The sequence below is a fragment of the Heloderma suspectum genome, chromosome 10 (genome assembly GCF_057233095.1).
Source record: "Heloderma suspectum isolate Gila_16-S chromosome 10, 16-S_ref, whole genome shotgun sequence".
NCBI classification, from domain to species: Eukaryota; Metazoa; Chordata; class Lepidosauria; order Squamata; family Helodermatidae; genus Heloderma; species Heloderma suspectum.
The window spans coordinates 5,650,257-5,667,705 of record NC_139467.1 but is presented as its reverse complement, the minus strand read 5'-3'; the positions used below and the strand labels follow the sequence as shown (position 1 = coordinate 5,667,705).

The following is a 17,449-nucleotide window of genomic DNA, read 5'->3' as shown; positions in this document are numbered from 1 at the left end:
GGGCTGGGCTGGGCTGGAGGGCCGCCCCGCCACGGGCGCGCTGCGGCCTGAGCCAGCAGCGCGCGGTACCCAGCCGGCGCCGCCCCGCGCCCTCTCTTCGCAGGAGCGGGACAGCTGATGGAGAGGGCGACGCGCTCGGGCATGCTGAACCCGGGCGAGGGCTGGCAGGGCCTGTGGCACCACGGCCGCGCCGCCTCGCTGGACTACCGGGTGCGCGTGCGCTGCCAGGAGCACTACTACGGCCCGGCCTGCACCCGCCTGTGCCGGCCCCGCCACGACTTCTTTGGGCACCACGGCTGCGACGCGGTGGGCAGCAAGGTCTGCCTGGACGGCTGGACGGGAGACGAGTGCACGCGGGGTATGTCCCGGGGCGTCCGGCGGAGGCGGGGAGAGGACGAGAGGGCAGAGTGGGGCCCGGGGAGGGGCGGCGCCTCGGGAGCCCCGCCACGCCGTTTGCGGCTCCATCCGCTAGGCGACACTTCCTATCCCGAAATGGGGACGGCTTCCGGTTCTTCCGTTAACCCGTCCTCGTGCCGCATCAAAAAAAACCGGGAAAGGCTCCTAAGACCTGCCTCACCCTCCCCGCCCCTCCTTTCTTAAGCCCTGCAGCCAGCTCCTTGCCTGCAACTGGGAACAGCCCTCGAGGCACCCAGCCGCCTCTGAATATCTCGCCCAGCGCAATGCCAAAGCTGGGTATGAAACCCTAGCGGCTGGGCCCCGATCCCCCCGCCCCGAAGCCTCCCATGCTGGCGCTCAGGCCTGGAACTGACTCCCTGGTTCGCCTCTCCCTTCACGCCCCCCCTCAAAGCCCCCCAGCCACTCCCTGGCGAAGCCTTTGGCCGAACCTTGTTGTCCCTGGATCCTCCTGGATCCGCCCCAAGGAAGAGACATAGATTCTTCCCCTCTCCAGCCCTTCCATGCCCTCCTCCTCCTCCCCTTGTATCTCCCCTGCGTGGAATTCTAGCTTCTAAGCCCCTCAAGTTATGTGGAAGATGAGATGTAAGAGAGGTTGAGATAATGGATGCACTCCCCCCCCCCCACCTCAAGTTTGGAAACAGAACCCAGGAGTCCGGATAACGTTTCCTTTGATCTAGCTGCTAGACCAGGGCGTTGAGTCTCTATGGTGGGCGGGGCCAAAGACAAAAGGGGAGGAGCAGAAATGCCTCCATAATTTAGCTTAAAGCTTTTACTGCCAGCAGCTAAACCTAGTGGAGGCTGGTGGCTCTGATGTCAGTGGGGCGGTGAATCTGCGCCTTGGATGCGCCTTGGATGGCTCCTTTAGGGTTCTGGCTGGTTCTGACAAACCCAGAGAGGATTCACCTCCGCACTGACATTGGAGCCACCAGCCTCCATTGCCCGTGCAGTCAAGCCTCCTCTCCCCTAGAGAGCCCTCCCCTTTCTGCATCTCCCTAACCTCATACCTGGGGCGGGGGCGGGGAAAGGGGGTCCCCGTAGGGCAGTATGATTTGCTAGCAGCCGGCCCCCTGAACTGGATCCTCAGCCTGAGGTTACAATGCTCCCCTTCTTGGTTTCTTGCAGCAATTTGCCGCCAGGGATGTCACGAGGCACATGGGTTTTGCGAGGAACCCGGCGAGTGCAGGTAAGCATGAGCGTTGGGGGACCCTGAAGACATTGATGGGGTGGGGTGTATGATCTCTGGGCAGACAGTATGATCTCTGGGCAGACAGTATGATCTCTGGGCAGACAGTATGATCTCTGGGCAGACAGTATCCCAGTATGATCTCTGGGCAGACAGTATGATCTCTGGGCAGACAGTATGATCTCTGGGCAGACAGTATCCCAGTATGATCTCTGGGCAGACAGCAGTGGGCACCTCTGGACCTTGAGTCTAGCAATCATAAATTGGTAGGAGCAATTTCCTTCCTTGCATGCTTGCTTCCCAGTTGTGTTTCTATCCCTCTTTTCTTCCAAGGCAGCATATCCAGTTCTCCCCCCCCCCGCCCCGACACACACCATTTTATCCTCACAACAACCCTGTGAGGGAGGTTAGGCTGAGAGATGGCAGCCAGCCTGAGGTCCCCCAGCAAGCTGGGCCTAGTCCAGCACTTGATCCACTGCCCCACACTGGTTCTCTGCCATAGAAACAAATGTGAAATTGCTAGGAGCTGAATTGTATTGCTTCATGGCTGTCCATGTACCTCAATGATCGGATGTTTTAGGGGAACCCACCCCAACGCACGTGTGCGCATGCACACGCACACACAGGGTCACTTTTCTTTTGAGAGGATACGATTGGTGACTTTTTGTGTAATATCTGTTCATTTACAAATATTCATGGGGAAAAATGCAGGAGGGCACCTCAGAAAAGAAGTGTTTGTTTTGAAAGCCGCCTCAATTCCTCTGCAAGCAGACAGCGTGCCTTTGAAGAACACCACCAAGCTGCAGAAACTCGAGACCTCTTTGCTGGCTGTATTAAAAAATGTCAAAGTTCCTCTCTAGCCCCAACCATGCAGCTGGTGTGTGGGCACACGTGTGGTAGCCAGGAGCCACCAGCCATCAATGCTCACTAAAAAATATAAAAATGAATCTTCTAGCCTGCTGAAGAAACATCTTTAGCTCTTCACCTAAACAAAATATTAGGGAAAGGGTAATTACCTTGCTTGATAGCAGTACCATTATTCCTTCCCCTAACATTTTCAGTGTATTTTTTAAAAATGATATATATATATATGGCACTAGTGCTGTCAGCATTTCTAGTGCGAAGTGCAAAAGAAGTACCATTCAGTACTGTGTATACATAACAGATTTCAAGCATTTAATTGCTTGTCTCTCTTTCCCCCTGCTTTCCACTTCTCCCCACTTCTCCCCTCCCGCCCGCACACACAGAGGAGCCCGTTTGAGGGCAAATCTCAACAAGTGGAAGCCGGGCAGCTCATCTCAGTGGTGGGGGCAATGCCCTTGGGCAGCCAAACAGCCAGCCCAACCCAGCTGGGAGTATAGGGAAGCATGGGCTCCCAGCCAGGAAAATTATATCACTGCTGGATGCCACGGCTGATAAGGATGGGGTGTGGTGATGAGTGAGGAAACGGGGTTACAGGGCCACCCAGGCCCTGGTGGACAAAAGCTGAAAGCTGACTGGCTGCCCCATAACACCCCCACGCCTAGGTGGGGCCCAGGGGCCTTCTCCATGCCAAAGAGGCTGTGACCCTTAATGGAAAAGTTGAGCAACGGCTGTTAGCCAGGAGTGCTAAATGGGATCTGTGCCTGCAGCGTTTTGGACTGCAACTCCCATCATGTCCAGCTGGGGATGGTGGGAGCTGTAGTCCAGAACATGTGGAGGGTGGCTGGTTAGGGAAGTCTGCGAGTCTAAGAATGTAAGAAGAGCTTAGCTGGGTCAGACCAAAGGGTCATTTTATCCAGCATCCTGTTTCCGACATCAGCCAGCCAGATCTTCTAGAGAGCTCAAAAGTGGGACTTCAAAGCCAGACGAGCCTTCCCTCGTTGATGCTCTGTAACAGCTGGGATTACTAGGACCTCTGGACATATAGAAGTGCCTTCTTGATAGACCTCCTCTTCCTCTTCCGTGAATTTGCCTAATCCCCTTTTAAAGCCGTCCAAGTTGGTGACCATCAGGATGTGCTATCTGAAGAAGGACGTCCTTTGATCTGTCCTGAATCCCCCACCAATCAGCTTCAGGAGATGACCCATTTGGGTTTTAGTATGATGAGAGACATAATACACTGCATAATTTTACACACTCTTATCATGTCTCTCCCCCACTCCCCCTTACTCAACCTTTTCCTTGTAACTTTCCTTTATAGGGGAGTTGTTCCAGCCGCTTGATCATCTGAATTGCCCTTTTCTGCACCTTTTACAGCTCAGCAACCAGAAGTCTAGATAGTATTCCAAGTGTGGTCACACCATAGATTTATACAAAGCAGTTAAGATATTGGCAGCCTTATTTTGTATTCCTTTCCTAATGATCCCCAACATGGACTTTCCTTTTTCGCAGCCATCACATGCTGGATCCATGTTGTCATCACACTATCCTCCACAATCCCAGGATCTCTTTCCTGGTCAGTCACTGCCAGCTCAGACCCCATCAGCGTATAGGTGAAGTTAGGATTTTTGTGCCCCGTTGTGCATCACTTTACGCTGACTTATATTGAAGTGCATTTGCCATTTTATTGCCTGTTCCCCCAGTTTTGGAGAGAGCTTCCTGGAGCTTTTTGCAAGCCCTTTTTGTTCTGACTACCCTGAATAACTTGGGCCCATCTGCAAACTTCCTCACCCCACACCCCAAATTGTCCAGTCCTAGTGGAGGCTGAAGATCAGAACAGTGACTCGTGCAGAGCTGCAGTGGGCACTCCCCTTTGTGGATGAGTGCTTTGGATTCCCTGTTGAGTATTTAACAGCCACCTGATGAGTGCAGGCCTTGGCTCAGATCAGAACAGGGAGATAGCCGGCTTGTGTCTCACGGCTCCTGCTCCTAACTGCTGTCTTGCACCACCAGTGAACATTCCCCTTCCTTCCTTCCTTCCTTCCTTCCTTCTTCCCCAGGTGCCATTATGGCTGGACAGGTCTCCTCTGCGACCAATGCATCCTCTTTCCAGGTTGCGTTCATGGGACCTGCACCGAGCCGTGGAAGTGCGACTGTGAGACCAACTGGGGAGGCCTTCTGTGTGACAAGGGTGAGTCCCTGCTTTGAGCGGGCTTGGTGGGAGGCGGCTTTGCAGCCTCGAGAAATGGGCCAGTCTATAACTTCCCCCAGGCTGCTGCTCTGTGGTAAAAGCTTTTCGAGGCAGCACTGTAAACTTTCCCTTGGCGAGGGCATAAGGCGAAACGTAGGACTGTTGCCAGTTTCTGTCCTGGAGATGGCAGCCTTTGCTTAAAGCACCTCCGGGGCAGCGAGGCCACGTCTGGGAATGGTGTCCCCCTACGTACTCCTGTGCTACGGCTGCCCTGTTCTTCTCTCTGCCTACTCTTGCAATAAGGACTCCGGTCTTGCCCCGCAGGAAGTGAGAGGGGCAGGGAGGCGAGTGGACTGCTGCAGAACAGCTGTGGGAAACAACAGTCCCCTTTGCTGCCCACGTTATCCTGCCAAATATCACCAGCAGCAGCCATTCCAGCAGGGTGTAACAGAGGGAGAGCCCATTCCTCCAGCCCTTTGGAAAGACTGCTTCCTTGTTTTCTGCTCCCCTCTCCATCCATTTTTCCTTGTGTGTCGTGTCTTTTTAGATTGTAAGCCTGTGGGCAGGGAAGGTCTAGTTATACTTACTGTATGTAAGTCACGCTGGAAATCATTTGGCTGTGGAGCAGGATAAACATTGTTATAAATAAATAATCAACAGCTGCCGTCTCTGCGTGAGGAGCTGGCAACTGCGTTGAGAGAACTGGGAGGCCCCCAAATCTGGGCAATTTGACCTTGGGGGCTGCATTGTGGCCATGGGGACCTACTGGAGCCAAGGAAACAACTTTGCTTTTCTCCTCGCCCAGATCTGAACTACTGTGGATCGCACCGTCCGTGCAAGAATGGCGGCACCTGTGCCAACAAGGAGCCTAACGAGTACGAGTGTCTCTGTCGCGAGGGTTTTCACGGCCGGAACTGTGAGAACGGTGAGCAGCAGGTCGCTGACACAAGGAAAATTCTGCCCTAAACCATTGCGTTGCATATGATGAGCATAACGCTCCCAGAATCCTTTGCAGTGCTGCAAAGGATTTTGGGGTGGTGGAAGCTTGCTGAGACTTTTGCGGCGTAGTGGATAGAACATTGCTGCAGAAACTCAGGCCTGGGGGCCAGATGTGGCCCTTCAGGATTGCCAGTCCAGCCCTCTGGTGCTCCCCAGGTGGCCAGCCCCCGTTCCACTTGTCCTGCCCTCTTTCCCCTGACTCACAATCGTTTGGTGGTTTCCTGGCTTTTCTGCAGTTTTTCCCCCATTCTAAAAGGTTGAAATGCCTCTCCTGAGGCTGGGTCACTAGCAGTGAAGGCCTTAGGCTTCTTTAAAATGGAATTCGGCCCTCAAACTCAAAGAGGTTAAACACCCCTGAGCTAGAGGGTCAGAGTTGGACAGGGGTTCAAATCCCCACTTGGCCAGCGAGCCCCCTGAGCTGGCCACCATCTTTCAGCCTAACCTCCCACGCAGGACTGTTGCAAAGCTAAAATGAGCTACCCACTCCTGTGTAAATGACCCTCACTTCTTGGGGGAGCATGTGAGATCGAAAAGTGGTAAATAAAATGCCCACTTGCAAAGGATTCTGGGGGAAGAATTGCAGATCATGGGCTATTTGGTTTGGGCCCCTGAAGGTAAATAACTTTTTGAACAGTGGCATAGAAGTCAGGAAGCGCCCAGGTTTTCCATCCTTTCCATCTGTAGCTGCAAAGCTTTGGTTTTCAGGGTAGGGCAAACCCCCTCCTTTTACTCCTTTCTTTGGAACTGTTTTTTCAGCTGTATGATGCGGGTCACTGGAAATTAGGAGTTGGTCTGGTACAGAGAGTTGGAGGGTGACGGGGTCAGAACAGTAGTGTGCGGGAAGGAAAATGACTCCAGCCTCCATTTCAGGAGGGGAAGCAGGGGGCACAGATGGAGTGGGGAGGGTAGGGGAGGGGAGGAAGGCAGGACACCGGGGTTCTTTTTCCATCCCTGGGTGGGAAGCAGAGTAGAGCGCTTAGAGGGGGAGCAATGCGTTAGGACCACCATGGTTCTTCTTCCAGATCTGGAAGAAGAGTGGGACTTCATAGTTAAAGGGAGGCGGGGGTGGGTGGGCTTGTGGATGTGAGGAGGCAAGTATGGTGTCTCTTTGGAAGATGGTGGCATCCCAGAAGGGATGGGTGAGTCTGTTGGTTCCAGTTTTGTTCAGTTTCTCATTTTCCCAACATCATTTCATTTCAGCCCAGTTCCACATCAGTTTGCGGATTCAGCTGAAAAAAAGCCTTCATGAAAATTCGTATGCATTTTTGTGTGCACCTCTTCTAATATATACACCTTATATATGCATGTATACATCTAATATATAATTAATATATATATATATATATATATACACACACACACACACACATATATATATATATACATATACATATACATATATACACACGCACACGCACACGTACTTTTCCTGGTGTGCACAATTTTTGCAAGCGATTCTACCCTAATAGAATGTATTTTGTGCATACTTTTGCTGCCTGATAGATGCATTTTTGTTTGCCCTTTTCTTGAATATTTGCATTTTTCTGCGGAAAGTCAGCCCAAACACTTTTCTAGGAAAGTAGGAAGCTGCCTTCTACTGAGTCAGACCATGGGTCCATCTAGTCTAGTACTGCCAACATTGACTGGCAGCAGTTCTCCAGGCAAAAATATTTCCAGCCCTTCTGGAGATGCCAAATGCATGCAAAGCAAGGGCTCTACCACTGAGCCACAGCCTTCTCACTCCTCCCTATTGCCAGGCGGACAGAAAAGCTTTGTGGAAAGTGGGTTCCTTTGTCTTTGATGCCAGCCAATGGTTAAAAAAGGTGTGCAGCTAGCTGACCTTTTTGTGGGCTAGTAATTTGTGTGGACTCATTTGCAAAGCTTTTTTGAAAGCCCGGTGCCGTCTCCTGTTGATATCTTCCACCTTCAGCTCTTCTTCCATTACCTGTCACTGAATTGACTTGTGCTTCTGAGCTTTGTGCCAATGGTGGAAAGTGCTTTGAAAGCCCATCCGGATCCCGGTGTGTTTGCACCCCAGGATGGAGTGGGGAGTCATGTCAGAATGGTAAGTGGTTTCCAGCTTGGGGGAATTGGGAGTGAGGGCAGGGAAGGGAAAGAGAGAGGGATGTGAATGTCTGGTCCCATTGGTGCTTTGGAGCCAGTCTCCCCCCCGCCCCGCCACACACAGATTTGTGCTTTTGCTAGTCTGGGGAACCCCATGCAATTTCCAGAGAGGAGAAGGTCTGAAATTTTAAGTTTGCATGCATATTTTATCAGTCTAACATTTCAAATGTTTTCCAGAGGGGAAGCCCATGTTAGTCTGTTGCAGCAAAAAACAGCCAAGAGTCTTACATCAAGACTACCACATTAGCTGAAGTACGTTCTGGCCCACAAAAGATTATGCCATAGTAAATTTGTTAGTCTTTAAGGGTGCAATCCTATGCACGTTTAGACAGAAAAAAGTCCTACAACTCCCAGCATGCCCCAGCCAGCATGGGTAGTAGGGGCATGCTGGGAGTTGTAGGACTTTTTTCTGTCTAAACATGCACGAGATTGTGCTCCTAAGGCAGCCTTCCCAAGGTGGTGCCCTCCAGATGTGTTGGACCACAACTGGCTGGGAATGATGGGAGTTGCATTCCAACACAGCTGGGGTCTACGAGGCCAGATAAGGATGTTTTAAGGTGCCACACGACTTTTTTCATTTCAGATCATGAGGACAGCGTCATCCTTTTTTTAAGAGAACGTGCTTCATGTTCTGGGGAAGAAATGTGTGTGTTAGCGCTGTCATTTTTCAAATACAGAAATGAGCAAATGTAGCATTTAATAGAAATGTGTGTATAATGGGTGGGGTGAGGAGAAATGTAGGGCAAGCTGCTTCTGTACTTGTGAATGCTCAAATTCTGCAAATTTTAAAACTGAATGGAAAATGTTCAAAATGTTGAAGCCACGTTTGTTTCTCTTGTAGCAAAAAAGCCCAACTACCCAACAAGCATTTCAGCCAACAAGAAAGAGAGTCCTGGGGCATCTTAAAGACTAAGACATTTATTGTGGCAAGAGTCTAGAAGCTTACTGTGTGGTTTGAGGTTTTTCTCTGTAACCATGAGGGTTAGAATCTTGAAAAGTGATGATACCTCTGTGTGTGTGTATGTGTTTTTCCTAAGCCTGCTAGATATTGCATTTGGAGTCCTTTGATGTGATTTCTGGCAGAACTGCAGTTCTGTACTCTGCTGGGTGCTGTATTAATTCACTTACAACAGGACTGGGAAACCTGCGGCCCTCCCCATGTTCTTGGACTACAACTCCTTCAGCCCTAGCCAGTATGCTCAATGGTCAAGGACAATAGTCCAGCAATATCTGGAGGGCCACCTGTTCCCCACCTCTGAGTTAGAGAGTTCATCCTTGCCACCAGAAGTGGTAACGACCACTTGTCCTTAGATGGCTTCGTAGTTGCTCTTGTTGGTGTTAGTCAAGAACTTAAAGTGCAGTCCTATGCATGTTGAGACAGAAAAAAACCCTACAACTCCCAGTTGTAGGGCTTTTTTCTGTCTCAACATGCATAGGACTGCGCCTTTAGAAGCCATCCCTGAACCGCTGTTGCAGCTGATCCTTCTAACTGCAAAACATGTTTTGCTTCCCCTAGAGGTGACTGCCTGTCTCTCAAAGCCCTGCAGTCATGGAGGGAGTTGCAGAGACCTCCCAGACAGCTTCAAGTGCATCTGCCCACCTCAGTGGATGGGGAAGACCTGCCAGATTGGTGAGGCATTCGTCCTTTGTTGCATGACATGCTGTGGTGCTGAGCCGTTCTGTCTCCCAGCTCTCCAGCACCCCACACCCCTCCTCTTCCTTGGCCCTGTGTGAGTTTTTTCCCCCCTGCTACCAAACTGACCTCCCACTTTCTCTTCCTGCAGCTGCCCTGTTTGTCAGCATTCTGAGGCTGACTCTTCCTCCTTGGAAGTTAGAATGTTTGTGCTCATTCTGTCACCTCATAGTAGAATTGCCAGATTTAGCTAGGGGAGGATGTGCATTCTATGTTCAGAGTCCTTCTTGGCCATGACTGCTACTAGGATTATTGTTCTGAATAAATCGGAGCTAACAGGAGGGATTACCCCTTGCTTAGTGTTCTGCTCACCCTCCTTCTAGGTGCTAGAAGGATCCAGCAGAACTTGTCTCGTGTTTCTTTATTCCAGATGTTAATGAGTGCCAGAAGAACCCATGCCTCCATGCCCGGGGGTGTAAAAACCTCATTGGGGGCTATTTCTGTGACTGCCTGGAAGGTTGGACAGGACGAAACTGCAATCTCAGTAAGAGCGGGGGGGCACCAATGGGGCATGACGACAATCAGGGTGTTGCTAAGCCTGGACCCATGCGGCCCTGGCCCCGAATTGGGACTACAGATAATTCTCTGTCTTTTACACCCCTCTTTTTTCCTCTCCCTCCTGGATAGGAGAGAACTCGTGCCAGAGACAATGTCACAACGGAGGGACCTGCCAGGTAGGGGGGCGGGTGTATGTGTGTGTGTGAGAGAGAGAGAGAGAATGAGATAAATTCTTTTAAAAATCAAGAATTGGACACAGTTGTCTTAGCTCAGAAAAGTGCCCCAGTCTGCACCAAACAAAACCTCTGGGATGTTTTCATCACCACGGCCTTATTGACTTCCTTGGGTTTCTCACTGCTGTTATTTCCAAATGGCAGTCTGGGGATTCAGCCCATAAACCAGCCCTCCCAGCCTGGTGCCCTCCAAATGTTTGGGATGACAACTCCCAGCATTCCTGGCCATTGGCCATGCTAGCTGGAGCTGAAGCCCAAAACATCTGGCGGGCAGAGGGAGGCCTATGTGAACTGTCTTGAGCTGGGCCTTCCCACCCATTCTTCTACTGGCCCGCACTTCCCAAAATCCCCTCACCTGCACAACTGTCCTCGAAGGTGTCCCAGCGCCATTTCCCGCACCTCCTTCCTCCTAACTGTTCCCAACAGGTGGAAGATGGCAGGCCCAGCTGCTCCTGCCCGGCGGGATACGCAGGCGCGGAGTGCGAGACAGAGCTGAGTGCCTGCAGTGGTGCCCCCTGCCTGCACGGCGGACTGTGCCAGGAGACCGAGAACAGGACCTTTCTCTGCAGCTGCCCTCCAGGGCTCAGCGGCAACCGCTGTGAGGTAGCTGTCCCCCAGGCATGGGTCTTCTATGGGGAAGAGACTCCTGGATTCCCTAGAAGAACAAGGGAGTTAAGGCAGTGCTGTATGAACTCTCTCTCTCTCCCCCTCTCCCTTTCTTTTTTTCTTTCTCTTTCTCCCTTACCCTCTCTCTCCCCATTTCTTTTTTCCCCCTCTCTTGCCCACACCCTCTCTCTCCCTCTTCTTTCTTTCTTTCTTTTTTCTTTCTTTCTTTCTCTCTCTCTCCCTCCCCTTTTTCTTCTCTCTCTCTCTCCCCCCCCAACCTCTCTCTCCCCCTTTCTTTTTTCTTTCTCTCTCCCCTTTCTTTTTTTCTTTGTCTCTCTCCCCCACCCTCTCTCTTTGAACAATGTTTGGTGAAGTCTCAGAAGCTGAGCATAATTCCCAGTGGACTGGGGGGGTGGGGGAGTCTTCAGTACCATACAGAGGCCTTTGCCCCTCCCCACAACCACAGTAAACTGAATAAATTATGCAAATGCATGCAGATGTGCTCCCTTTGCATAATATTTATGCCGCAGAAGGTTTCCAATGCAAGCTTTACACGGCCCTGCCTTTAAGGGGGAACAAAAAGAACTTCCAGGTTTCTGCAGTTTGCTGCTCTTCCTTATGATGATGTCTGTAGAAATGTCTCTGGCGGTTCAGAGTATTTCTGCCCTGATGCTGGCCTCCAGTTGTCCCTGTCTCTTGATCCGGCAGGTCTTCGTGGATCTCTGCTCCCCGAACCCTTGTCCGGACAGTGCCTCCTGCCTGGGCGGAGAAGGCAGCTATGTCTGCTCGTGCCCGGAAGGTGCCGTTTGCCAGAAACTGCAAGAGCCCTGCCTGGACGGCATGTGTCAAGGTGGGTGCCAGGAGCTGGCATGGAGCCCGCATTTGCGCCAAAGCTGAGATGCTACCGGGGTGGCAGCTGAGAGTGCTGTAGGAAAGGATAACTTATGGAGCTACCTTGATATACGGAGTCAGAGCGTGGGTCCGTTGAACATAGCTCCTGTCTATTCCAGCCTTCCCCGACACACGTGTTGTAGTCCAACACATATTTAGGGAAGGTTGCTTCAGAGGGCACTGTCTGTTGGACTCTGCTTGCCATTTTAAAAGGGCCCTTAATTGGAGATTATTTATTTATTTACAACATCAGTATACCACTCCACGTCTAAACAGATTCCGGAGTGGTGAACATCAAGAGATAAAATGAACAAAGGTAAAAAGATGAAGAATGAAACATATTAGAATTATTCTTTAAAAAAAACACGGAGTGCCAATAAAACCAAGGTTGGTCAGCCAAGGAAGGGTTCCTGGAAAAGAGCTGTTTTCAGGAGGCACCGAAAACAATGCAGTGTTGGCACCTGCCTGACCTCCAGAGGCAGGGAGTTCCATAGGACAGGAGCCACCACACTGAAGGCTGTTCTCTGGTAGACTCCATTCAAGTCACAGGTCCATGTGGATCCACCAGGAGCAGGCCCTCTGGCGACTCAGTGACCGGGCATGTCGGTAAGGGAGAAGGCGCTCTCTCAGGTGTTCTGGTCCCACATTGTTTAGGGCTTTGTACACTAGTACCAAAACATTAAACCTGGCCCAGTGGCGAATAGGCCGGCCGTGCAGCTCCCTCAGGAAAGGAGTTGCGTGCTGGAAAGGGGCAGCTCCCGACAACAGCTGAGATGCCAGGGATCAAACCTGGCACCTTCTGCATGCAAAGCAGAGGCTCTGCCACTGAGCCACCATCCTTCCTAAAGAAAATTTTTATACCGTGGCTGAGCATTGGTCAATCTAGCTCAGCATTGCCTACCATGGTGTGGTTGGGTAATGTTAGACTCTGGATTTAATGGTCTTAAGGCACAATCCTATGCATGCTTAGACGGAAAAAAACACCCTGCAACTCCCAGCATGCTCCAGGCAGCATGGCTGGCTGGGGCCTGCTGGGAGTTTTAGGCCTTTTTCCTGCCTAAACATGCATAGGATTGCTCCCCTATGCCCTCGGTGCCCAGCCCTCTCTAGGTGGGAGTGTGTACTCGCATCTAAAGTGAAAGGGTCCTCCTGCACATTTTGCCAAGCGGAGCCCTGGACCCCTGCCCTCAAGTCCTGCCCTCATGGCACTGCTGTGTTTCTGGATGTAGTTGAGATGCTAATCTACCGTAATGAACCCAAACTAATTAATGATGGCTCCAGGCTCCCCACTGCTTATCCGCACCAGCCTTCCCCAACCTGGTGCCTTCCAGATGTTTTTGGACTGCCACTCCCATCATCCTGGATCATTGGCTCTGCTGACTGGGGATGATGGGGGTGGCTGTGAAAAGCATCTGGGGGGCACCAGTTGGGGTAGCCTGGGCTGCACTGACTGGCAGCGGCTCATGGGGGTCTTAAGCCTTTTCCAGCCCCACCTGGAAGTGCACAGGGTGGATCCGAGGTCCTTTGGCATGCAAAGCGGGCGCTCTGCCCCTGCGCTATGGAGTGGAACTCAGGGCACAGCCGTCCGTCTCAGAAATCAATACGTGTTGCCATGTGGGGGATGGAGCAACTGCCATGGCAGGTTTCTGTTCTTACACTGCGCGGACTGAGAGGCGCAGTGTCTGGGATGGTAGCATGAGGAGAGAAAGGCTACAGAGAGCCGTTGGTGGTGGTGGTGATCTGGTCTTGAGGACTTTGTTGCCTGGTTTGCACGTCACAAGAGCCCAGGTTTTTCCTCAATCCTGGGTTGTTGGGAACAAAGCGGGAGTGAGCAGCGTGCTGGTTCCTCGTCACCCGAGCGCTCCCGCTGCCCGTGGGAGATGCAGAACAACTGAGGGATGCCCCATCGCTGGGTTGCTAAGCACCATTCTGGTGGGGGAAAGACAACCCAGCGGTGTAACCTGTGGTTGCAGTACTGGATTGTCTCTTCCCCAACAACCCAGAAATCCCACTTTGCACATCATGATAAACAACCCAGAAATGGGATGCCCCTCAGTTGCTTAGCCCTGGGGGGAGCAACTGGGCAGTGGAAACCGAGGACGCTCGCTCACTCTCTCGCTCCCACTTCGTTCACAACAGCCCAGGGTTTTGGTGTTGTTGTTTTTTTAACTGGGTTGTTGTGATGTTCAAACTGGGCTGGGGGTGGTTTGGGGCTAGGCCTCACTCATCCCTCTCTCCCCTCTAGTAGGTGCTAGCGCGATCCTCCTCTCCACGGTGCTGCCGCTGGCTCTGCTCCTTGTCCTGGCAACTCCTGTGTTGGCACTGCTGTCGCTCTGGATTCACCGCCGATCCCGGCGGACCCCGCCAGGCCCTCTGGAGTCCACCACCAACAACAGCCTGCAGCCCGCCGCCGTTTGCCTCATCCGCAACTTCACCCAGGGCGACGCCGAGCAAGGACCGAGGGAGGAGGGGCTTGCGGCCAAGCCAGGGCTGCCGGCAGGCATGCGACCCCCTGGCGGGCTCCCAAAGACGGACATCTCCAACGAGGAGAGAGCTAAACTGAACCGACTGAATACTGCTCCGTCAAGGCCTTTGCTCTGACCTTGCGAGAGAAGGTGGCAGAGCAGCCGTGTGTGCGTGTGCGAAAAGGGGGCCGGGAGGGACACGGACCCTGTGCAGCAGTCCCTCTGCCTGGGGATCAGGGGCCGAAGAACCCCAAGCACCTTATTGAACTCTCCGGCCTTTTACACAAGGTTGCTCGCAACATCTACAGCGTTGGCTGCAGGTCTGACCTGGAAGGGGAGAACTGGATCCCTGTCAGTTTTTCTTTTCCCTTGCCCCTCTCCAAAATGGAGGGCAGGATCTGTGAAACTCCATGTACTGCCAGGCTGATGTTCAACAGGCTGCCTTGCTGGATGATCTCTGAGGGAGATCAGTTGGGGAAACTAGTTCTGCAGATGCAACGATGCCTGCCCCTGTCCACTAAACCTGGTCTGGTGAAGACCATATGGAAGCCGGGAAGAGTTGGCGTCCCCAACTTCCTTTGCCTGACTTTCTTGGAGTTCTGATTGGCTGGAGGGCTGGGAAGTCGCCATTTGCCCTTGCTTCTGCTTCCAAAAGGCTCAAGGGAAGGGGGAAAGAATTTAAAGCAAAGCTGTGTTTGGAGGAACTCAGCCACACCTGCTTCAATCTGGCCACTGACTGGCTACGTCACAAGCAATGTCTCAAGTGGCACAGTTGGGTACACAGATGTCAAAGATCCGCCTGTACGTCCCTCACTTAGGGTGGAGGATTGCCTCTTGGCCAGGTGTCACCGACCACTGCCGGGAAGGGCAGGGGCGTGTTGAGAAGAGACACACCAAAGGCCTCTCAGCGCCATCGGTGTCAACCACCTCTTTCCACAGGTGCAGAAACAAACATCTGTCCTGCTGGATCAGACCCAGGTCCATCTAGGCATGAAGGCAAAGCTTTCTCCTGCTGTTTGACCCCAAAGTCTAGTCTTTCTCGGAGGCCTCTAAACTTTTTGAACGACGGTGCTCCATAGCTGTTGGTAGCTACTGGTTTTTTCAGCTCCACAAAACTCTCTTGTCTAGGAAGCAGCAGCTGACATGCTCCGGGGCACATTCAGCTCCTGGACTGATGTCATTTGGCCCTGGCCCATTGCCAGCTTCACCAGCAGGGGAAGGGGGGTCCATGACCCTCCACCCTCACCCCCTTATCAAAATGGCCCATTCAGCAACCCCCCCTTTTAAAAAGCCATCTATAATGACATAAAACATGCAGACCGAAATCTGGGGAGGAGCAAGCCAGGGCTGAAGATTTCAAGCCCGATTAACTGCCAGGCAATGTAATGGGGTGCTGTTCCAAATGCAGAATGGGGTATTTAGACCAGCCCTTCCCCAAACCTGGTGTCCTCTAGATGTGTCGGACTGCACATCTGGAGGGCACCAGGTTTGGGGAAGGGCTGGCTTAGACCAAGGGGCACAGTGGGAGTTTGAGTTTCTGGGTGCTGTGTTATTTTCCTTTTAAAGTGTGATTGGTACCCGGTTTTTATGGTTTTGTAGTTTAGACCGGCTGCCCTGTCTTGGGCAGACGTGGTGGCTGCTGCAAAGCACACAGGCAGGACACATCCATGGCGAACAATCAGCAGCGGTTGTGTGTGATGGCCCGGCGGCCCTATTTTTTCTCTGGTCGACCCCAGTGGTCCTGGTTGGGGCTCTCTGGCAAAGGGGCAGTTCAGGTCTGATGCAACTTGGCAATTTGCCTCCCCCGGCCTGCCCTCGATTGGGCCCCTTGTCTGATCAGGGCTGGGGCTCCACTTCTTGCGCCAGTCGCGCAAAGGCATCCGTGATCCCATCATGCGCAGTGAGCCCTGGCAACCCCCCCCCCCGCCCCAGCCCCTGTCAAGGGAACATTCAAACACTGTTTCTGAAAGTGTGGGTCAAGGACTGGGGTTTGTTAGAGAAGGCGGCCTAGAAGAGGACGTGACGGGCCAAGGCTCTGCTTGCCACCCTCTCAGGAGGCCTGGGGCAAGTCTTGCTGGGACTGCTGCTGCTCCCTTCACAACCATCTTTCGCTTCTGGCTTTGCAGCCAAGGGACCCTGCAGTGCCCTGTACTGGGGTGGGGAAGAGGCAGGCAGATTTAAGGTGCAATCCTATGCATGTTTAGCCAGGAAAAAGGCTGGCTGGAGAGTGCTGGGAGTTGTAGGACTTTTTCCTGGCTAAACGTGCATAGGATTCTGCCCTCAGAGCACAATACAAGGGTGACCCACTCTTATTCTATGGGGCACAGTTTGGATTATAATAATTAGTAATCCTAATAAATTACTCTGAATCAAACAGAACCCGTAGATCCTAACTGGAATAGTGAGGAGGAGGATGGGTAGGTAACGATGCCCCCAATCCCAGCTGGGAGCAAGCTGAATGTATTTAAATTGTAATATACTGTAAAGATTTCTTTTATTGCCTTTTTGTTGTTGATCTTCTGAATACCAGATGATGATCGATGATCCTTTTGTACCAGGAGCCAGGTTGATGAACCACGAGTAAATATTTTATTTGCCTCATTTCTGGTTGGCGAGAAGTTTCATTCAGGGGCTGGGTGGGCTGTCCGTGAGCAGTGCGGACAGCGCCCAGGGGATGGGCTGCTCCTGCCACGGAGTCCTGCCGCATATAGGGCCCAGTGAAACCCTGCTGGCCCTGCCCCTGCCCCCCTTGGCCCCTGCAGGCCTGGTGGCTGCAGCACCGCCCTGTGGCCCCCAGCTCTCCCTCCCCGTACTATGCCAGCCTTCCTCAACTGGGTGCCCTCCGGATGTGTTGGGCTACCATGCTCACAATTCCCAGGCAACATGGACAACACCTCTAGAGGGCAGCAGTTTGGCGAGGGCTGCACTACTCTCTCTCTCGCACGCATGCGCGTGCACAGTCACGCACGTGCACACACTCTCACTCTGTCTCTCTCACACACACAGTCTCACACACTATCTCACAGACACACTCTTTCTCTTGCATGTGCACACACACACACACACACACAGTGTCATGCTGATGGGGGTGAGTGGGGAGCCCTTCCTGGAGAAGTCCCTTTCTTTGGAGTTTATGTAATCTCCCTGCCGCCCCCACGTGCCCACCCCATCCCAAGGGGAAGACCCACCAATTGGGCGCTGCAGGTGACCCCTGAACCAGCCCCATTGTTAATGCTCTCTGGTCTGAGTGAGTCCCCCGGTTGCCCGGCGTCTGGGCAAGTGGGGCAG

At 52.5% G+C, this 17,449-nt stretch overlaps 1 protein-coding gene across 1 annotated transcript in view; it reads left to right on the top strand.

Moving 5' to 3' along the window:
• Positions 1–16,756, top strand: part of LOC146337526 (uncharacterized) — a 33,886-nt gene extending 17,130 nt beyond the window's left edge. The window contains exons 4-15 of the mRNA XM_084814782.1: positions 104–358; positions 1,540–1,600; positions 4,522–4,652; positions 5,458–5,577; positions 7,582–7,716; positions 9,292–9,405; positions 9,839–9,952; positions 10,096–10,142; positions 10,626–10,802; positions 11,514–11,655; positions 13,942–15,575; positions 15,659–16,756. Of these exons, the coding sequence (XP_084670908.1) occupies positions 104–358; positions 1,540–1,600; positions 4,522–4,652; positions 5,458–5,577; positions 7,582–7,716; positions 9,292–9,405; positions 9,839–9,952; positions 10,096–10,142; positions 10,626–10,802; positions 11,514–11,655; positions 13,942–14,297 (1,652 nt within the window). The 3' untranslated portion in view covers positions 14,298–15,575; positions 15,659–16,756. The remainder of the gene's footprint in view (positions 1–103; positions 359–1,539; positions 1,601–4,521; positions 4,653–5,457; positions 5,578–7,581; positions 7,717–9,291; positions 9,406–9,838; positions 9,953–10,095; positions 10,143–10,625; positions 10,803–11,513; positions 11,656–13,941; positions 15,576–15,658) is intronic.
• Positions 16,757–17,449: the final 693 nt, after the last annotated feature.